Source organism: Palaemon carinicauda, chromosome 30, assembly GCF_036898095.1.
Source record: "Palaemon carinicauda isolate YSFRI2023 chromosome 30, ASM3689809v2, whole genome shotgun sequence".
In the NCBI taxonomy this organism is placed as follows: domain Eukaryota; kingdom Metazoa; phylum Arthropoda; class Malacostraca; order Decapoda; family Palaemonidae; genus Palaemon; species Palaemon carinicauda.
The window spans coordinates 20,790,032-20,813,616 of NC_090754.1; the positions used below are offsets into that span (position 1 = coordinate 20,790,032).

The following is a 23,585-nucleotide window of genomic DNA, read 5'->3' on the forward strand; positions in this document are numbered from 1 at the left end:
GTGCTATACACTTCTGTAGGATATATGAATATGCACATAATTTTAACTTTCGTATTGTTTATATTTGTAAATGACATATCTGGACATCATCGTCTGTATCACCAGGCATGTTTTGATCCTTGTAGCAAAGTGGTTAATATCAAGACCAACAATACAAACATCCTGACTACAATCAAGGGATTTCTGTAAAGAATTGAAAAATATAAGAGGGGCATCACATACTGCAACCTAAATTGCGAGCTAGGGAACAGATGTATACCATAAGCATACCTATTTAGACGTTTTGCCAAGATGTTAAAAACTTTAGATTTGGGAGTTATGGAAATAGAGCAGTAATCAGCAGGATTAGAGCTAACCCCAAACCTTTTTATCTAATGAAGTAACATTACAAACTCTAATAAATGGAAAATGAACCTCTTCTTACTGATTTGCAAAATAATAACAAAAAACTATGCAGTTAAGATATCAGCTGTTTTTAGAAGCATCAAGGTTCAGCGGACTGAATTGATTGATTTGAGGTTTTCTGGCATCCTGACATTTAAGGCCATTGACACCGATATTATTTATTATAAATAAAGAATAAAAGAATATTCAATTAAAACTATAAAAGTAATGTCATTTTAAAAGTTAAATAGCTTTCCGAGGACCTGCTTCTGGAGTAAAGCTAAAAAAAACCACTAGCATGGTAAAATACACCATTTCCACGAATCTTGGCGAGGATGAACCTGCCATCCTTAGCTTGAGCCTCAAACAGATATCTATTTTTTCAATACTTTATTTTGGCATTCGGTTAACAAATACAGTAGGGTCCCGAATTAAGCGTGTTCGAATTACACGATTCCCCTTTTCCGCGATCGCTATTTTTCAAAAATAAATTTTCTGTATCTGCAAGGCTGTTCAAAGTTCGCGAGTCTAGCACTACAAAATGTATCAAATCTATTTCTTTTTAAGTATATTGGTTGCCCTAAATACGGTGATTTATAATAAATGTTACAAAACAATATTAACATTACATTTCATTAACATAATTTCATAATGAATAGCCTATTTAAGGATAAAATTCCACATCAACAATGAAATCAACTGTTAACTGTGCGAGTCCAGCTGACAAAATGTAAACAGAAATGTGGTTACGTTCTCGGCAATCTTTATCTTTCTCCAACCTTACGATAATTGTAATGGTAGTTTTAATGATGGTATATTAAAGCATTATTTTTGTTTAGTACAGTATATTTAAAAGCCTTATTTTTCCCTCTGGGCGTTCAAGGTTTTCACGAGTAGACTGGGTTCGTTTATCGGCAGTGAATAGCCTAAACTTCGGTAACGAGTCGTCAATATTTTGTCATATTTTAAACAGTATACATTTGATTTGCAAACATTGGTTTTGTAGAGTAGACGGTAAAATAAAATCTAGAGAGAGAGAGAGAGAGAGAGATTTGATGGCAGAAATCTCTCTCTCTCTCTCTCTCTCTCTCTCTCTCTCTCTCTCTCTCTCTCTCTCTCTCTCTCTCTCTCTCCGTAAGAAATAAAACCATAGTTCACATATGGCAACTTGAGTTTAAGAATGAAATTAACATGAATATTGTTAGTTGTGGCGATCAATTCCTCGCTTCAGGGGGTACACGAAACAAAAACACGACATTGAATTACAACAGCTGATTCTCTCTCTCTCTCTCTCTCTCTCTCTCTCTCTCTCTCTCTCTCTCTCTCTCTCTCTCGTTATACAATACTTACAAATAGATGAAGAAACCAAAATCGGTTTTCTTGAAGTGTCAATTAAATACAAAACGAAAAAATTATACCGTGTATACATCCATTTCAATCATAGCTTAAAATACGGTAACCGATTTCGTCCGCAAACCACTATTTTTTAGGAAATACCATTCTATTCCAGAAAATTTTTACTCTTTAAATGTCAATTGCGCTATAATAAAACATGTATGTACTTATGTTGTTAAATTTCGGGTGTGTTTTAAAAATCGAGTATTGCTAACTTATTTTTGTTTTACTTTTGGCTGTGATCACACCAGCTGATGTCTAGCTTCCGCGCGAATACAATAACAAAGAATTGTTTACACCATTTCTTAACTTATTCAAACCATCTATACAGTTAATATTACATAAACACCAATGTGTTATAACCTATCATATTTATTGTTTAGTACTTTAAAACCATCCCCCCCCTCTCTCTCTCTCTCTCTCTCTCTCTCTCTCTCACATCGAACGTTATAGCGGTAACCTAATTGTTCGGTGACTTTAAAAATAGGCCTAGTACTTTCTTCTTTTATTTTTTTTGCATATGGATCCATAATTGAGGTGGGTACAAGTTGACTTATAACTGAAGTTAGGAAAAGTATTTTGGATATGGAAAGGACAATTATCTTTCGTAACAGTTTAGAATTATCGTAAGTTATCACTCTGTCATTAGCGCAGTTTGCTATTGTGGATTAAACGCATAAGGAAAAAAAAATTTCCAGCTTTGCTACGAATTTAGGAATTTATATGGATACGGTAAGTAAAATATTTGTAATAACATAATGTTTACTAAATGTTTGTAATATCATTAGTTATGACTTAGATCATGTGTGTTTAATGCATTCGTTTGTTTATTATGATCGAAGATGGAGCGTAAACAAATGGAAGGTTTCCGTTTCAGGCGGCATCATAAAGAAAAACATTTCATAAATGGCATTCATTCCATTTATTTGAAAGTTCTAATAAAAAATAATTAGAACATTGGTAATAACAAATTCAACATATAATCTATACTTGGTAAAATTGCTGTCAATTCAAAAACACAGATGTATAAATGCGTCTGTTTCTTCGTTGTGATCAGAGATAAACGTAAACAAAACATTGGTTGTCGTTTTCTATTGTGCTTTTTAGCGTGTTTAGGAAACGCATGATATAAAATCGCCTTTATTTTGATAATTCTGGATTTTCAATCATACAACAAGCTATTCTATAGAGTGATGGTTTTGCTATTCACCAGTTGTATTATACAATAGATATGACAAACATTAAAATTTCTCTGTATTTTGGGTTGTGTTATAACGGGAAATATATGGTGTTTACACCTATCCTGGTTGTAATTTTAACCATTTTTCAAGTTATTAGAACTTTAAAGTATATTAAATGTTTTATTTATTTACAAGAACAATTTGATATTATAAAGAAATACAGTATAGTACAAAGAAAGTATTGGAAATGGGTAGTAAACACATTTGAATAGGCAAATTGCTGGTTGCCATGGCCGCAATGGAATTATTTCTGTTAGTTGTGTGTTTCGAAATTCGCGATTTTCCATTTACACGAGGTCATTAATCGACCAAATTCTCGCATAATTCGGGACCCTACTGTACCTTACTGTTAAGGGTACCAAAGAGTCATCGCAATATGGCTGGTATTGGCCAGTATTATTATTATTATTATTATTATTATTATTATTATTAGCCAAGCTACAACCCTAGTCAGAAAAGCAAGATGCTATAAACCCAAGGGCTCCAACAGGGAAAAATAGCCCAGTGAGGAAATGAAGTATGGAAATAAATAAATGATGAGAACAAATTAACAATAAATCATTCTACAAACAGTAACAACGTCAAAACAGATATGTCAGATATTCATGTGACAACCGAGTGTGGCCAATGCAGAGGACAAAGAGTAGTCTCTCACTTTTGGGGCATCATGTTATACTTCCAAGGTTATATAAAATTCGCTATTTCTTGCATCTTATTTTCAATTAACCATACCGATGCTTTTGCCATTTATTAGAAATCAAATTCTTAATGTTGGGCAAACAATCATCACAAAAAATGGGATACTTTCTTAGTCGCAATTCAGGTACAGCATTCTTTGCCAGTAAATCTGCCTCCTCATTTCCAAACACACCTATGTGTGCCAGAACCCAGCAAAATTGAACTGTTATACCTCTCAGTACAATAATAAAAAGCCATTCTAAAATCTTTAAAACTAAAGGGTAACTGGAATTAAAAACTTCTAAAGCTTGGACACTCCTCGCATCACTAAAAATGGTGAAGGGGGAGGCGCAACATGCTAAGGACGACAAAGCATGCCTCTCTCTGCAAGGGAGAAGACCTCCTTCCCCGTGGGAGGAGATTTAGGAAAGTATACCCCAATGGAGAGGATCATCCTGGGAAGATATACTCCTTGGGAGGAGATTCCCATTGGAGGAGTTCGTCCAAGGAGGAGGTCCTGTTAATTTGGAGGGGGAGAAGGGCATCAGGTGTGTATGGAAGGAAACTAGGGTGGGGTCATTCCCCTCTCTAGGATTAGATATTGAAACAGGTATTAAGAAAAGACGAGCAACAAATGAGGGGCAGCCATGCATGAGATAGCGTGGGGAGTGGAAGGGTAGGGGGGATGTGGGAGGGGAATGGGGAAGTAAAAGATTGAGGAGGAGGCAGTAGACATATATAGCAGAATAGGTTTGTTTTCATAGTCATGTCAGTTTCGAACAAAAACACGAGAAGAAAGAAAATGAGATGATTAAGATTCAGATATTAAAATGTCATCGGTCTGAATAAACAGATTTTGAGCAAAGCGAAAAATCTATTTTTGGGTGAGATAGCCATGTCATCCTGATGGAAGGTTCCTTTAGGCAGCTTTCTAAGAGATATTTAGCTACAGTGATACTCCCAGAGAATTAACCAGAGGTCTCCAGAATTCTAACTCCTGGCACGAGTATCCTTGATATATCTTTAAGGATATCGCATAAAATCAGGGGACATATTTTTTGATACGACACATAGCAATCTTCACCCCGAATAGATTTTACTCTTTGAGGGGGAAGAGTGGCGAACGAAGGGGAGCCGTTATCAAGGTACCTGGTGGACCCCCTCCCTATATATATATCTCCGACCGAATTAATAAAAACGATACTAGAGGTTAAACGGGGGATATCGAATCTCGGCTACGCTAATACCACCGAGGCCCTATCGTATACGATAGAAACGTTTATTCGGAAGAGGAAATATTACATGTGTAAAGCTTATCTTCACTAGTATAATTTTGCCTAACTAGCTAGAACTTCTCTATAGCTAACACTGGGAATGTCACACTACTAACTAAATAAAGCATTTATGGCATGCGACAGCGGTCTTAAAATGGCCGCCTCTGGGGATGGCAGTGCTCCACTTAACACACCTAAATTATGTTAATTTAACTGTGAGAAGGGAGCTAAAAATTATATACAGGAAAGATTAAATACTCAACTTTCCAGAGGATGAAGATGCTGGAGATTGCATGATAATATTCCTTGAATTAAGTAACAACACCGAGAGAAGCGTGGGAGAACACCGTGCTCAAATGCCACTTTTAAAAGGAATGATGCGCCGTATTAGTACAGGGAGGGGGTCCATCGGGTACCTTGATAACGGCTCCCTTTCGGGGTGTTATATAAAAAAATACGTCCCCTGATTTTATGCGATATCCTTAAAGATATAATAAGGATACTAGCGCCAGGAGTTAGAATTCTGGAGACCTATGGTTAATTCTCTGGGAGTATCACTGTAGCTAAATATCCCTTAGAAAGCTGCCTAAAGGAACCTTCTATCAGGATGACATGGCTGAGCCCAAAAATAATAATTATAGACTTTAAGGTAAAGATATTTTACAGATTTGTAAAGGATTAATAAGATTGAAATTACAGTGTACTTTTTTACTTTAGAATTGGGCTATAGTAGCAAGGTTTTACTTTAGATTGAAATTACAGTAGCGATATTGTAATCTAGATTGAAATTACAGTAGCCATATTGTACTTTAGATTGAAATTACAATATAAATATTTTACTTTAGATTAATATTACAGTGGGCTGAAAGCAAACAAGTACCATAGGATGTAGGAAATACATGTGATGGGAGAAATTATGGCAGTTCTCACGTAAAAGAGAAATCGGGTGAGGGTGGATTGTAGCAAGTCTTTGTGTAAACATAGTCGCGTCTCTTAGGTTAACAGTGTTGAATGAAAGAAAGACTTCCTTTGTCAAACAGTCAGCTATGAGAGTTGATCCTGCAGGAAGTGCAGAAACAAATCTGAGAAGAAACCCCTTCCGATACCTGACATTTCTTCACTGACACAATCTAAGCTCACTAATCAGTAAGTACATGTCTTCTATCACTGGCGGAACTACTACTCATGCAACCAATCCTGAAAAGTCCTACCAGAGGGAGATGGTAAACACTCCAATCCAGAATGGGAGTTACTAAGAGAGCAACGATGGAGACAAGGTCTCATATAACTCAATGCTTGAATGAATTTTCATAAGAGGTGTATTCATACCTGTATAATTGTGAATTAACTTTAACTGAAAACACTTAAAAGAACTGTAATGAGTTATATAAAACAAAATATTAATTTCCCAGCCTTTGAGTAATAATGGCTTTTTGTGTTCTATTCGGTGTTATATAGTAGTGAATGCTTTCCTTTATTTTGTTTTATATAATTATGATTAATACAGTATACATTGCTTTTGTCTCTTTCTCAAGGCTGAAATACTAAAGTTTTTTCTTTTTATACAATACAGTACAATATAGGGAAATTGAGGGTCTATGAGATTCAGTAAGGGTGCTGCAGTTATTTGCATATTACCCTCATTTCCTGGTGTTTCTGTTAACCAACCCTTGAAAATGGTTAGATCTGACTGTACTTGACTAAAGAACTCATCTAGGCTGAAAACTATATCAATATAAACAGTGGTAATATTCTGAAGAACAAACAGTCACACACTTACGTAAGGAAAGTTTTGTCTCTTTCTTTCATCTCACTTCTTCTTCTTTCCTTTGTTCGTGGTATATAGCGAACAGCAAAGAATCTAACGTATGATTCTAGCAAGCTTAATGCTGTTCTGGGTGTTGGAAGATCCAATATCTGTATAAAAAAAAGATCAGAAGTTTAGATATGATAAAACTACAATAATGTATATTCCTATTCTTAAACATCTAGCGTACCAATCACAACATACCTTATTTGGCACATCACATATAGAACTAAAGGTTGTTTCTAGTACCCCTTTCACCAATGCTGCATTGCTTTTTGCTTTGCTGTCCAGCTTCATATTTCAATAATCCAATTTCTGGGCTTGAACCTGTGCCGGCCAGTGAATAAGCTCCTATTAGCACTTATTCTTAGGTAATTTACTGCTAAATATACCAGAGAAAAAATGTAAAGGAGTGCTAGGTTAACTAGCTCGCTCACCTATTGGTGTCGGTATAAAATTGGGCGTATAATCCAGAGGTCCCGCACTATTTAGATTCATCCACGACAAAGACCCCAATAGAGGAGAGCCGTTCAACCTCACTCGGCACCAGCAACTCTGCATCCGCTCAGAACCCAACTCCTTTTTAGCACGCCTGTATGGTAACCCGCTTTTTTGTGCTCTCGTGTTTTGCCTTATTTTTCTTGGATTATGGCTTCTTCATCGGTTTCCCAGGAGACACCGTCTAAGTTAAGTACCAAGCTATGTTTTGCTGTGTTTTGAGCAATCTAGATCGTTTAATATTTAAATTATAGGAGTTTATTCTCTTCGATCATATCGATCTTGCTTGATTCCGCTTACGGTTGGTACTCCTGTTTTGAGAGCTTTTAGTTTCACTCGCGGTGTTACTAAGTGTATTATTTTTATTATTAATTAAATTTTTATATGTTTTATTGTGGATATTCATTATTTAGCGTTTAGAACCCTTGTGGTTCATATTTAGGGCCGATATCAGTTACGTATCGTAGATGGCTTGCCGACCTTCGTTATTGGGCGGCAATTTTTATTATTTAAGCCATCAGGTTGCTGTCCTTTGGGATTTATTTATTATGTTGCATGCCTTGCCCTAAATTTTTATGTGTATATTCATATATTTTTCAACGCTATTACTTTTATAATGAATATTTGTGCTTATTACTCCGTATGATCTGTTTTGGTAGTGTTTGGGGATCGTCAGTTGGTAGCCCTGCTGCTCCGTATCACGTGATCCTCCCCCAAGCTCCCCCTCTCGCTAGGTTGGTGGCTAGGCTTCTCTCCCCCCTCTCCTAGGGGACCGTTGCCTTCCCTCCTTTTAGAGGGGGTAGTTCAGTGTTTATGGACTTTGTCCTCCGGGTGTCCCGGCGGTTTCGTCTCTGTCTAGACGGGTTGGCCACCTTTCAACAGAGTAGGATCCCGGTGCACCCTATTTTATATTCACCTACCACAATTTTATTATGTTATACGAAACCCTCCGGGTTCTGTTGGCGGTTCTTATCTACAGTTCCGCCCCCCTCTTTATTTATAACAGTTTCTATGATTATATATGATTATATATGACAGATCACTATCCCGGAGTTCCTATACATATTGGTTTATGGATGTACTTTTATTTCCCGGCCCGGGGCTTAACCTCGCTCCGGGAAATCAGACACCATGTGTCTTAATTCTTTGTTGCATCCTTCTTTATGATCCCGGCTCGACCGGAATGGATAGTTATACTCTAGTCTTAAGTTAGACTTATGTTTAGGCCTGGGTCCTCCAGACCCACCCCTACTTAAGAGTATCACAGTTAAGCTAGACTTATGTTTAGGCCCGGGTCCTCCGGACCCGCCCCTACTTAAGAATATTACAGTTAAGCTCTAGTCTTAAGTTAGACTTATGTTTAGTCCCGGGTCCTCCGGACCCGCCCCTACTTAAGAGAATTACAGTTTCTCATATACTATTCTTTTTATAGATGGTGCATTGTCAGACGACGGCCTGTGCGGCTGTCCTTCACCAGCCTTGTGGCCATACTGTTTGTAGGTCTCACGCCCTCTGCGGAGTTCAGCTGGAAGACATCGTGGTCTGGCACCCTGATAATTGTATGGTCTGTTTTGACCTCATCACCACCCTCGGATCTGATTCGGTGAGTCCCGTTGGCTATGTTATCTTTCTAATTATTTTACCTCTTTTTGGTATACATACACTATTTAGTAAGATCTCTATGGTCTTGAAGGACCTCCTGGAATCTTCCTTTCGGTAATTCCCACTATTATTTCAGGCATCCCCGGAGCAGAAGACTGCGGCTCGGGCCACACTGAAAGTGTGGGTTAGGGGATTTGCCCGGAATGTGAAATCCAAACAGCCTTACGTCCTGTCTGAAGACTACTGTGCAATGATCTACCCTAATGCCAAGTCTTCAGCCGCTGTGGCTAGGCATGTTGCGGCACCCATCATTGCCCACATTGATGCCACTATTGCGGGATTCATAGACCAGGAACAAGATCCGTTGGATGCCCCCGGAGATCTGGAAGACAATGTTGCCTCCATGAACTTGGACGTCGAACCTATGTTGTTGGATGATCCGGATGCAGGTAGGGTGGTAAGTGAGGCAGGTGTTACCGGCGCTGAGATTCCTATCCTCAGCCCCGCTCTTTCTTCTTCATCTGATCTCTCTTCTTTCCATGGTCTTTCTGGGGACCATGATTCGTCTCACCGATCACACCCGGTTCCCCCCAAAGATAAGTCTATATCTAGGACTTTGCCAAAAGCTCGTAAGCCCCACAAGGCTTCCCATAGTTCCAAGTCTAATACGAACCCGTCATCTAAGGCTTCCGGCTCCTCCTCTAAGTCTCACGACCCGGGAGTACAATCCGCCACTTCTGCTCCTAATCCGGGCCTTTCCGAATCAGCCATGCTTCGCATTGTGTCGGAGATGCAAGCTAAGTTGGTGTCGGAAATGCAGGCCAAGATGGACACGATGTTCTCTAACATTGGTCAGAGACTTGGGGCATTAGAGCAGGGTGCTCCGGAGCGAGTTCAAAGCTCTCTCATCCCGGATGCCTCTAAGCTTCCGCCGTTTACCAAGAATAACCCTTGGCGCATGGCTCTTCATTCCCCATTTTCAGACGGGATGTTAACATTGGAAGGTCTTGGCACTCGTCCCCTAGAGGACTTTGAATTCTTTCCTCCTGGTCTCGCATTTCCATTTCATGGTTATGCCAGGCTTACCGAGGAAGCTCTGGTTCGGCTGGATAAGGTCCCCAAAGAGACTGTCATTTTCCCAAAGGAACAAGCCCAATCTGTTTGGGCTAGGTTTCTGAATGATATTGGCTGCACCAATACCATGTTGACGCCTCATAAAAGTTCGTTCACAATGTTCTTAATGGACAAGAATACCGTGACTCCATGCGTCAATAAGGTTGCAGAACTGGCTTTTCAATATGCTCTGGAGGAGAAGCCCTTGCCTCCCATCCGAGAGGTAGACCCGATCTCCCTCCTTCTTCCTTCAGGTAATGAGTGTTGGGACAATGTCCATACCACCTTTACTTCTGGCAAGCTAACAGCCGACTGTGCGTCGGTAATGTTTAGCGAACGGCTTCCCCGTCTCCCGGAATCCCTTATTAAACAGGAGTATGATTCCCGCCTACGTGCTGGTCGAACTTTGAACTTGGCCACGTCTACGGAGTCGATAGCCTTAACTTATGATACTGAGAGTATCTTTAAGTCTCTCAATAAGGCTACTTTGCAGTCGTTATATTTCGATCTATATGACTTTGCTATTGCCAAACGTAGGTGCCGCAAACACGTCCTGGCTGAGGCAACTATTAGGCACGAGCCTAATAAACTTATCCGGTCCTCTTGCTGGGGTTCAAATCTTTTCCCTGAGGATCTTGTGGAGGAAGTCTTGGCAGAGGCTACTAGGGTTAATCAGAGCCTTAAAACCCGTTGGGGTTTGACTCCTAAGCGGAAATATGATCCCGCAAATTACCAAGCCCGGGGTAGGAAGAAGCTCCGCCCGTATACCTCCACCCAGTTCCGGCAACAGCAGAGTAGTTCGTCTGTTTTCCGTCAGCCTCTTCCTCCATCTCCTGCTGCTCCTGCACAGCCTTCCACCTCTCGGGCTCCTTCATCGGACGACTATGTCACCGTTCTGCTCCCTAAGAGCCAGCTTCCCGGTGCCTCCACCACCTCTCCAGCCTTTAACCAGTCTTATGAGGCTCAAGGCTCTTCCCAGAGTTATAACAGAGGTAGAGGCTACCATCGTGGTTCAAACCAGAACAGAGGTAGAGGTAGATTCTTTCGCAAGGGAAAGAACTTCCGAGGCGGACGTGGAGGCAACTCCTCAAACCAATACTGAGGTGCAGCGGGTAGGGGGGAGGCTTTATGCCTTCCGCAACAAATGGAGGTTCAGTCCCTGGGCTTTCAGTATCATCTCCAAGGGACTGGGGTGGAGTTGGATTCAAGGACCTCCACCTCCGAACAGATTTCATCAACATTCCACTCCGGACCTAGTCGAATTTGTCCAGGACCTGTTACAAAAGAACGCCATACAAGAAACGAAACACCTGAAGTTTCAGGGTCGGCTGTTCAGTGTCCCGAAGAAGGATTCGGACAAGAGAAGAGTGATTCTAGACCTATCCCTTCTCAACTTGTCCATTCAATGCGACAAGTTTCGAATGCTTACCGTCTCGCAGGTGCGGACCTTACTTCCCCATGGGGCCGTCACCACCTCTATCGATCTTACAGACGCCTATTATCACGTCCCGATAGCGAGACACTTCCGTCCGTATCTAGGCTTCCGCCTAGGGGACAAAAATTACTCCTTCAAGGTGATGCCCTTTGGGCTCAACATCGCCCCAAGGATCTTCACAAAGTTAGCAGAAGTTGCTGTTCAGGAACTCAGAAATCAAGGGATTCAAGTAGTAGCCTATCTGGACGACTGGCTCATTTGGTCAGACACCTCCCAAAATTGCCTAAAAGCCACTCACAGGGTCATCCAATACCTTCAATCTCTAGGCTTCCAGATCAACTTCAAGAAGTCCCGTCTTCTTCCGAAATCAAAGTTCCAATGGCTCGGCCTGCAATGGGATCTTATATCTCATACTCTGTGTCTTCCCAAACCCAAGAGGTTAGAGATTGCAATGAACACCAAACGCTTTCTCAAAGACAAAGTAAGTTCCAGACGACTCCAAGAGAGGATCCTAGGGTCCCTTCAATTTGCTTCAGTGACGGATCTACTTCTGAAGGCAAAATTGAAAGATATCAATCGTGTCTGGCGTTCGAGGGCGAACCGGAAGCTCCGGGACAGGAAAGTCCGCCTTCCTCCCATTCTCCGGGAAAGACTTCTACCTTGGACAAGGGCCAACAATCTGTCAAAGTCAGTTCCCCTTCGATTTCCGCCTCCGAAGTTAATCATTCACACGGACGCATCCCTATCAGGTTGGGGAGGCTATTCTCAGCTCAGGAAAGTTCAAGGTCTTTGGTCTCCCTTATTCCGCCAATTTCACATCAATGTGCTGGAGGCCATGGCAGTTCTTCTAACCCTGAAACGTCTCGCTCCACCCAAGAGACAACACCTTCGTCTGGTTCTCGACAGCGAAGTGGTGGTCCGCTGCCTCAACAGAGGCGGATCAAAATCAGGGCCTCTGAACCATGTTCTAGTAGCCATATTCTCCCTAGCAGCCTCGAACCGTTGGCATCTTTCAGCTGTCCACCTGGCGGGAGTCCGGAACGTAGTGGCAGACGCCTTGTCCCGGACCTCCCCTCTAGAATCGGAATGGTCACTCGATCTAAAGTCATTCCGGTGGATTCTCTCTCGGGTTCCGGGTCTCCAAGTGGACCTCTTCGCCACGGAGTCCAACCACAAGTTGAGAGTATATGTGGCTCCCAATCTAGACCCTCAGGCCTACGCCACAGACGCTATGTCACAGAATTGGGACATCTGGGAAAGGATTTATCTCTTTCCCCCGGTGAATCTTTTACTGAAAGTCCTAGACAAGCTGAGATCCTTCAAGGGACGAGTAGCCTTGGTCGCACCCAACTGGCCCAAGAGCAATTGGTATCCTCTCCTGCGAGAGTTGAGACTACATCCTCACCCGATACCCAATCCGGTTCTGTCTCAGATAGTACAAACACGCGTTGTGTACGCTTTCTCAAACATTCAGAGCGCCCTAACTTTATGGACTTCATGAAGTTTGCGGCCATGCATGGTGCCAATATCGATCCTCAAAACACCCTGTTCCTAGAATCAGATAAACGGGATTCCACCATCCGCCAATATGATTCTGCGGTTATAAAGTTGGCTAAATTTTTGATAGACTCAGACGTACACTGTATGAACTTGAACCTTACAGTCACTTTCTTTAGAACTTTATTAGAATCAGGTCTGGCAGCCAATACTATCACCACTATTAAATCTGCCTTGAAAAAGATATTCCTAGTGGGTTTTAACATAGACTTAACCGACTCTTTGTTAGCTTCAATTCCGAAAGCCTGTGCCAGACTGAAACCGGTTACTAGTCCTACCCCGGTTACCTGGTTCCTTAATGATGTACTCAAATTGGCTTCTGATACCATTAACAGTTCTTGTGATTACATTCCCCTTCTCAGGAAAACACTTTTCCTGGTGAGTTTGGCTTCCGGGGCAAGAATTTCTGAACTGGCAGCTTTGTCAAGAGACCCGGGTCATATTGAGTTCCTTCCTTCGGGAGAGGTCCTTCTTTCACCTAACAAATTCTTTTTAGCTAAGAACGAAGACCCTCAGAACAGATGGTCCTCCTGGAAAATTGTTCCCCTCACGCAAGATCCGTCTCTGTGCCCTGTTACTACTCTTAGGTCTTATTTATCCCGGACCTCCTCTAACTCCTCGGGGCCTCTATTCGTTAGAGAACAAGGCGGTACCATTACCATTAAAGGGATCAGGCAACAAATTTTGTATTTTATTAAACAAGCTAGCCCTGACTCTTTTCCTCTTGCACATGATATCAGAGCGGTTGCTACTTAGGTGAACTTTTTTCACCACATGAATTTTACGGATCTTTCCAGGTATACAGGGTGGAAGTCACCCTCAGTGTTCAAGAAACACTACCTTAAACATTTGGAAGCCCTTAAATTTCCTACAGTAGCTGCAGGGAGCGTAGTTACCCCCAGGTAACTCATATGTTAATTCCTTGTTATTTTATCTCTCCCCCTTACCTGCCTCATTTATACCCTATTTGTATTCGTTGGTTTCGCACCTGATTACTATTATTATATTTGTAAATTTTTGACTCCTGAGTATCTGTATATATCATCACTCACGGCATTATTATACCTTACCTTTTTTGGTCAATTGTTCTACCAAGTGGATTTATGTTCTTTTTAAGATACCCTTATAGCTGTTTTTGGCACTCATCTCTGATTAAAGCAACTTGTATTTCCCTTATGTTTATGTTTTTCCTTTATTTTGCAAGTTTGGTGACATTTCTCTTGTATATATTCACTGGCCGGCACAGGTTCAAGCCCAGAAAAGGGATTTTGACGTAGGAAAAATCTATTTCTGGGCGAGGGACCTGTGCCGCCCAGTGATCCCTCCCAGCTCCTCTCCCTTGGAGTCCCCAAACTTTGGGTGCTAAGGAGTTGGGTTCTGAGCGGATGCAGAGTTGCTGGTGCCGAGTGAGGTTGAACGGCTCTCCTCTATTGGGGTCTTTGTCGTGGATGAATCTAAATAGTGCGGGACCTCTGGATTATACGCCCAATTTTATACCGACACCAATAGGTGAGCGAGCTAGTTAACCTAGCACTCCTTTACATTTTTTCTCTGGTATATTTAGCAGTAAATTACCTAAGAATAAGTGCTAATAGGAGCTTATTCACTGGGCGGCACAGGTCCCTCGCCCAGAAATAGATTTTTCCTACGTCAAAATCCCTTTTTTGTTGTACATTCATGAAATCCTTTGGCAGAGCTTTCAGAGACTAAGAACATTACTTTACCCAGTAGTATAGATCAACCTATATAGCAGCATTGAACCCCTAGAAAGTCTATTGGACCATTTTCTTTATTCGATGTGTTAAGTGCTTAAATCTTTTCTGCATTATTATTATTGTTGTTGTCAGTATCATTATTAGTATTATCATCATCATATTACTCTAATTATTAATAACATTAAAGTATTATTGTGATCCACGTTATCATTACTCAAGATCTTAACATTGACATTTTTAGGTAACAGACACAGCAGCAAAACCTTCAAATTCTTAGACTCAATATTTTCTTTTATAATATATAATAAACTTGTGTATCTTGAGAGAAAAGATAAAATAATAATATTCATAGTTATAAATAACACTAAATAGGCTACAGGCAACCATTCACACTTATATAATGCCAACAACAAAATAGCCCTTGATAGAAAAAACAAAATCATTATTGTATCACAAAAGAGCTTGAAAATATACTTTTATAAGAGTATGTTTCAACTTACTCTCCCCTCTTAAAATCTAGCTGAGTATATTGTGATGTATTTAGTCTTATACTTTATTACATTATACTGTATTACTCACTGGTTGTCTTTACAGTCAAGGTGCATTCACAAATATACAGTATAAGACATTAAAGCACCTGACTTTTTATAAGACTAAATATAGCACACCTTACTCATATACATTGGTGAGAGTTGAGAATATTAGATAACCTGAAAAATCTAACAAAATCATGCCATGAAGGAGGGATTTCAAAGGGGGATACGGCCCCCCTTGAGCTCTGTAAAAAAATTGAAATTAAAAGTTAAATTGGTTGTCTCTCATGCAATCTTTTATCAACATTTATAATAATATATAATGTGCAAATTCACAACAAATTATTATTATAATTATTACTACCTAAGCTACAACCCTAGTTGGAAAAGCAGGATGCTATAGGCCTAAGCCCAAGGGCTCCAACAGGGAAAAATAGCTATGAGGAAAGGAAATGAGGAAAGGAAATATGGAAATCAATAAGCAATGAAAAATAATGAACAATTGAAGTAAAATATTTTAAAACCAGTAACATCATCACAGCAGATATTTCATATGGAAGCTATAAAAATGTTATTTTGATAATAAAATAAATTTTTGAATATACTTACCCGGTGATTATAATAGCTGCAACTCTGTTGCCCGACAGACAACTCTACGGTAAAAACTCGCCAGCGATCGCTACACAGGTTGCGGGTGTGCCCAACAGCGCCATCTGTCGTCCAGATACCCAGTACTCAATGTAAACTAAAGACTCAATTTTCTCCTCGTTCCACTGCGTCTCTATTGGGGAGGAAGGGAGGGTCTTTTAATTTATAATCACCAGGTAAGTATATTCAAAAATTTATTTTATTATCAAAATAACATTTTTCAATATTTAACTTAGCCGGTGATTATAATAGCTGATTCACACCCAGGGGGGTGGGTAGAGACCAGCAATATATGTTTACATTATTATGAGCTAAGAGTTTTTATTTCATTTTAGACGTTATCAAAATAACAAAAACAAAATAAATAGGTACCTGGTAAGGAAGTCGACTTGAACAATTTCTCTGCCTTTTAAGTACGTCTTCCTTACGGAGCCTCGCGATCCTCTTAGGATGCTGAACGACCCCTAGGATCTGAAGTATCAAGGGTTGCAACCCATACAACAGGACCTCATCAAAACCCCTAATCTAGGCGCTCTCAAGAAATGACTTTGACCACCCGCCAAATCAACCAGGATGCGAAAGGCTTCTTAGCCTTCCGGACAACCCAAAAAACAACAATAAAAACATTTCAAGAGAAAGATTAAAAGGGTATGGAATTAGGGAATTGTAGTGGTTGAGCCCTCACCCACTACTGCACTCGCTGCTACGAATGGTCCCAGTGTGTAGCAGTTCTTGTAAAGAGACTGGACATCTTTCAAGTAAAGTGACGCGAACACTGACTTGCTTCTCCAATAGGTTGCGTCCATTATACTTTGCAGAGATATATTTTGCTTAAAGGCCACGTAAGTTGTTACAGCTCTAACTTCGTGCGTCTTCACCTTAAGCAAAGTTCGGTCTTCCTCACTCAGATGTGAATGAGCTTCTCGTATTAACAATCTGATAAAGTCTGACCAAGCATTCTTTGACAAAGGCAAGGATGGTTTCTTAACTGAACACCATAAAGCTTCAGATTGGCCTTGTAAAGGTTTAGTACGCTTTAAATAGAACTTAAGAGCTCTAACAGGGCATAAGACTCTTTCTAGTTCATTGCCTACGATCTCCGATAAGCTGGGGATATCGAAAGATTTAGGCCAAGGCCGAGAAGGCAGCTCATTTTTGGCTAGAAAACCAAGTTGTAGCGAACAAGTGGCTTTTTCTGACGAAAATCCTATGTTCTTGCTGAAGGCATGAATCTCACTGACTCTTTTAGCCGAGGCTAAGCATACCAGGAAAAGAGTCTTAAGAGTGAGATCTTTCAGGGAGGCTGATTGTAACGGCTCCAACCTGTCTGATATGAAGAATCTTAGTACCACGTCTAAATTCCATCCAGGGGTAGCCAAACGACGCTCCTTGGTGGTCTCAAAAGACTTAAGGAGGTCTTGCAGATCTTTATGTTTGGAAAGATCTAAGCCTCTATGCCGGAAGACCGATGCCAACATGCTTCTGTAGCCCTTGATAGTGGGAGCTGAAAGGGATCGTCCTTTTCTCAGGTAAAAGAGAAAAACAGCTATTTGAGCTACAGAGGTACTGGTCGAGGATACAGAAACTGACTTGCACCAGTCTCGGAAGACTTCCCACTTCGATTGGTAGACTCTAATGGAAGAAGCTCTCCTTGCTCTAGCAATCGTACTGGCTGCTTCCTTCGAAAAGCCTCTAGCTCTCGAGAGTCTTTCGATAGACTGAAGGCAGTCAGACGAAGAGCGTGGAGGCTTTGAAGTACCTTCTTTACGTGTGGCTGACGTAGAAGATCTACCCTTAGAGGAAGACTACTGGGAACGTCTACTAACCATCGAAGTATCTCGGTGAACCATTCTCTCGCGGGCCAGAGGGAAGCAACTAACGTCAACCTTGTCCCTTCGTGAGAGGCGAACTTCTGCAGTACCTTGTTGACAATCTTGAACGGTGGGAATGCGTAGAGATCCAGATGTGACCAATCTAGGAGGAAAGCATCTATATGTATTGCTGCTGGGTCCGGGACTGGAGAGCAATAGATTGGAAGCCTCTTGGTCAGCGAGGTTGCAAAGAGATCTATGGATGGTTTTACCCCAAGTGGCCCCAAGTCTCTTGCACACATCCTTGTGGAGGGTCCATTCGGTTGGAATTACTTGCCCTTTCCAACTGAGACAATCTGCTATGACGTTCAAGTCGCCTTGGATGAACCTCGTTATTAGGTAGATGTCTTGACCTATTGACCAGATGAGCAGGTCCCTTGTGATCTCGTACAACGTCAGTGAGTGGGTACCTCCTTGTTTGGAGATGTACGCCAAGGCCGTGGTGATGTCCGAGTTAACTTCCACCACTTTGCCTCGAAGGAGAGACTTGAAGCTTTTCAAGGCCAGATGTAGTGCCAACAGCTCCTTGCAGTTGATATGCATGCTCCTCTGACTCGAGTTCCACAGTCCTGAGCATTCCCGACCGTCTAGTGTCACGCCCCAGCCCACGTCCGATGCGTCCGAGAAGAGAACGTGATTGGGAGTCTGAACAGCCAGGGGAAGACCCTCTCTTAGGTTGATATTGTCCTTCCACCAAGTCAGACAAGACTTTATCTTTTCGGAAATCGGGATCGAGACCGCTTCTAGCGTCTTGTCCTTTTTCCAGTGAAAAGCTAGATGGTATTGAAGAGGACGGAGGTGTAGTCTTCCTAGTGACACAAATTGTTCCACGGATGACAGCGTCCCTACCAGACTCATCCACAGCCTGACTGAGCAGCGTTCCTTCTTCAGCATCTTCTGGATGGACAGCAGGGCTTGATCTATTCTGGGGGCTGATCGTCTTGTTGTTCAGCAACGTCCTCATCAGAGGGTTCCTCATCCGAAAACTGATGAGGAAACGGCAACGGAGTGGGCAACGTCTGGCTCGCTGAGTCCGGTCGCACTGGTGGATGCGTGACGGAGCCGGACGCAATATCATGGAACTGCTGCACAGTCTGTGAACTGTCAACAACCATGGGTGCGCGAGGAAGCACAGCGTCAACCCGAGACTGTCTAGACCGTCTGGGTTGTGCAGTCAACACCCTACCGGGTTGCTGAGGTTGACGCACTGCGTCAAAACAAGTCACCTCTGCTGGTTGTTGAACGTCCTGAACGTCAACAACCACCTCCGAGCGTCGCTTAACGTCAACGTGCGGCTGGCAACCCACACTGGGTCGCATCGGTGGAGGAACCACCTCAACTGGCAGACGCGAGTAGGTTACCTCAGCGTCAACAGGGCGCACAACCGACCGGTTGGAAGGTTGTTGGCCAGAAGGTTCGGTAGCAACCTTCTCCGCATTAAAGTCCTCTATCAAGGACGCAAGCTTGGACTGCATGTCTTGCAGCAAAGCCCATTTAGGGTCTACGGGAGCAGGTGTGGCAACAGACGGGGTTAGCGACTGAGGCGGTACCGTTTACCATCCCTGAAAGCCTTGTTATGCGTGACATAATTGTACAGCAAAACTTCAAAGGCTCGAAAACAGCTGTGAAGTTGACCTGCAAACAACTTGGAGCGTCTCCTGGCCAGGCACCAGGGAGAGTCTACGAGAATTGAGAAGTCTATCTGGGCAGAAGCATGAACTCCCAAGCCGAGAACTTCTCTCGTGTCATATCAGACTCTCGCTCTATAAACCAGTTTAAAAGAAGGGAAAGCAAAGGCTGTATCCCCCAAACTCCTCCTGGTGAAAAACCAGTCGCCTAGCCAACGTAAAGCTCTCTAGGAGAGCGAGAGAGCACTAGCTTAAAAACAACGGCTTCGAAGTAGCTAGGCCTAGTGTAAGCTCTGACGTTTAGGCGAACGAGGAGCAGCAGTTACAAAAAGATCCGGACAAAGATCCTTAAAAAAAATCATCATGATTTAATTAAAGTCCATAGGAGGCTAAGCAGCTTTAGGCTCCTCTCCATCTGACAGAGTCCTCAAGGGAATATCAGTAGGAGGGGGAACAGCAACTTCCTCATCTACAGGAACCTTGTCCGATAAAAGCTGAGTCTCAAGCAAGGGAGAGACCTACCGTGGTGGCAATGCTTTACAAGCAGAGTCCACACTCACTGGTGCATTAGTAGCGGACCAGAACGCAACGTCATGTAACTGCTTGACAGTCTGTGAACTGTCAACAACTGAACTGTCAACCACAACAGGTGCGTGAGGACGCACAGCGTCCACTCGAGACTGCTTTGACTGCCTAGACTGAGCAGTCAAAACAACTCTAGAATGCGGAGGTTGACGCACAGCGTCAAAACAAGTCAACTCCGATTGTTAGTGAACGTCTTGAACGTCAACAGGAGCATCAGCAAGTGGCCTAACGTCCAAATGCGGCTGAAAAACCACACGAGACCGCATCGAGTGTGGTTCTAAACAACCTGACTGACGTGACTAAGCTACGCCAACGTCAACAGTAAGCACAAAGGAACGTTAGGTTGGCTGAAAGCCAGGATATCGATGAGATAAACGGCTAGACTCAACGGACTAATCGGCAGAATAGTCTTCCATAAGGGAGGCAAGCATATACTGCATGTCTTGCCATACAACCCATTAAGGATCAACGGAAATGGTTGTGGTAAGAGACGAGGGTAACGTCTGTGACCGCAACACTTTGCCTACAAAAAAAGACTCTCGGAGTCTGTGTTACGCTTTTGTTAGGCGGCGAGCAGTTATCCGATGACTGCATAGGGTCAGAGCTGTCCTAATGGTTGTAACCAGGACGCTGGACTTGTCCTGAAAGGACTGACTTTCGCTTAAGGGCTTCGAAACCTTGTGACAGGTTTCTTATGCGAAAAGCCTTCGGATGACGAGGAGAAACAACGTCTCTCTCATTTTATGGTAGGGGAGATCTTGGTAAGATACACCCGATACCATAGAGGGAAAACGTCTGTTCGATGGTCAAGGCCTCTCGAACCCATAAGTCGTTTGACATTACTTCTCCCCTGGGCTTGGGAGCATGTAAGAGGTCCCGGACTAGGTGAACGACAGGCACGAACAGACGAACCCTCGGACGCAACACTGTAACACTTTGCGCATATCACTTTATCACTTTGATTTTCTGTTTTGCACTTATTTCACTGAAATCGAAACTTTTACTGATTTCTACCTGAAACACGCAATTCTACCCTTCATTAAAAGGTAGTAATTGCGAAATCAGTCGTATAATGCAAGCTCATTAATACCAGCAAAAAACAGAAAACATATTTTAAGATAAAAAAATCAGTGGCTGGGAAAGAGACTAAACACTAGTTCATATAACTACGTTTTCAATCTCTCACCGCACATAGCCTGGGGACGAGAATAAAAAACTAAAACGTTTTATCCTTCCTCCCCTTACAGCGACTAGGGACGTGAGTAACACGAGAACAACGTCACCCGCTTGAACGGAACGTTTTCTCTCCTCTCTCTCCCTCCGTCTCTATCTCTCTCTCTCTTTCTCTCTAGATTTCGCACCTAAGAGAAGAGCCCAATTATATTTCGTCAAAAAAACATGTTATTTGACTAAAGGAAAAAACTGAAAGGTTTTTCAAATAAAAACTTCCTTTAAAATAGAATTTAAAACATTTAAGCTAAGAAAGAATGAACAAAACGTCAGAATCGATTTACTCTTACTGCAAAGTGAAACCGTGATACACTCTCTCTCTATCGTAACGATAGAGCGCATGTTGAACGTCCTGAACGTCAACAACTGCGTAGCATAAAAAAACTAAACGTTAGTTCATCTTTGAAAACAGTGCGAAGACTATCAAAGAAATTCTTTCATAAAATATTACATTTAAAAAGTTTTAAATCCTTAGCTCTTTAAAAGCTAATTACGATATAAAGGGCTCAACGTTGATTAACTTCGGTTTCCAAGTTAGGACCGCCTACTCTCAGGAAAGGTCTATATAAACAAAACATTAAAATTATTTTTATATGTTTATAATAAATGGAAAGTTAATCGAAGAGGCCTAATAAAGGCGGAGAGATATAAAATATATAGAGGAAAATCTATAACGTGATATAAATACTAAAAGCCTAAACATACTTCCGTCTAAGGGAAGGGTCGGCCATTTAAAAGTGAAAGAAAGCCCATACTCTCTTTGTCACCATAATTAAATCTATCCAAAACGAATTCAAGATTTAAGATGAAGATAAAACACCTGCATAGCGAAAGCTCAAAACTAGAATAAAGTACTTCACCAATTAGTTGTGAAAAAACTCCAGTTTAGCAACAGCGAGTAAGTACGTCTTGTCGATAGCTCGACAGAGAGAAAATTGAGTCTTTTGTTTACATTGAGTACTGGGTATCTGGACGACAGATGGCGCTGTTGGGCACACCCGCAACCTGTGTAGCGATCGCTGGCGAGTTTTTACCGTAGAGTTGTCTGTCGGGCAACAGAGTTGCAGCTATTATAATCACCGGCTAAGTTAAATATTGAAAAAGATGAAATATGTCAAACAATCTAAAAACTACCCACTAGAATGATCCCACCATCACCTTCCCCCAAAAGTCCTGCCACAATTGCAAAGTGACGATTGTTTACTAGTGCTGGTGTGAGCCGGGTGGTGGGTCTACACTCGATACACCCTCCAATAACTCGCAGAGGGTTGTTACACCTCGCAAAAGCTTGACAGCTGGTTTTCGCCAGTGCTGAAATAATACTGTACTCCTATGTAAAGAGCTACAGGTTTATATAGTGAGGAAAAATACAAATTATTTCAATATTTGTCCCATTCTTAATAGGACAAATATTGAAATAATTGTATTTTTCCTCACTATATAAACCTGTAGCTCTTTACATAGGAGTATTATTTCAGCACTGGCGAAAACCAGCTGTCAAGCTTTTGTGAGGTGTAACAACCCTCTGCTAGTTATTGGAGGGTGTATCGAGTGTAGACCCACCACCCCGCTCACACCAGCACTAGTAAACAATCGTCACTTTGCAATTGTGGCAGGACTTCTGGGGGAAGGTGATGGCTGGACCCGTATGTGTAAATTTTGTATATTTTGTATGATTAGAAAAAATAAAAATTGTTTCCAAAATAGTTTTGTATAGTTAGGGAAAATATAAATGATTTCCTAATTTGCCATTTGTTCCAGCTCTATAGACAAACCTTACACTCTTTACATAGGAGACTCACCCAATAGTGGGTGGAAGTCCTAAAACCAACAGGCTAGAGACTGTCCCAGGATGCCAATCTGTGCTACACATGAGTTGTTTAGAGGGCACTCTGACACCTCGTGATCCTAATAGGATGATGGCCTGGTAATCGATGCTAGCATAGAATTTAGCAATGTGACTTGACCAGGTAAGAGTAAAATTGAGCTAAGCTCCTCATTTAACCTGGACATTGCCTGACTCCACCTCGCTTGGAGAACAGGGACATAACAAATATATACATCATACTGTGAAATTGGAAGTATGTTTAGGAATAGAAGGATGGATGTATTGGCCTTGCGTGAGATGAAGATAAAAGGAAAGGGTGAAGTGATGTTTGGTGAAATGTCTGGTAGAGTGTCTGGGATCGAAAGGGGAAGAGTGAGAGAGGGTGTGGCTTTATTGCTGAGTGAATGGATGACAGGTAAAGTAGTGGAATGGAAGGAGATATCATCTAGGTTAATGTGGGTAAGGGTTAGGTTGGGTAGGGAATGTTGGGCGTTTGTCAGTGCGTATGGGCCAGGTAGTGAGAAAAGTGAAGAAGAGCGGAATGAGTTCTGGAATTAATTAAC

The 23,585-nt window shown here is 41.8% G+C and overlaps 1 protein-coding gene across 5 annotated transcripts in view; it reads right to left on the reverse strand.

Annotated features, from left to right (window-relative positions):
• The window catches only part of msl-3 (male-specific lethal 3), a 267,550-nt gene that overhangs the window by 127,922 nt on the left and 116,043 nt on the right, over positions 1-23,585 (reverse strand). For all 5 annotated transcript variants that reach the window (XM_068353489.1, XM_068353492.1, XM_068353491.1 and 2 more), the window contains one exon: positions 6,753-6,889. In XM_068353489.1, the coding sequence (XP_068209590.1) occupies positions 6,753-6,889 (137 nt within the window). The remainder of the gene's footprint in view (positions 1-6,752; positions 6,890-23,585) is intronic.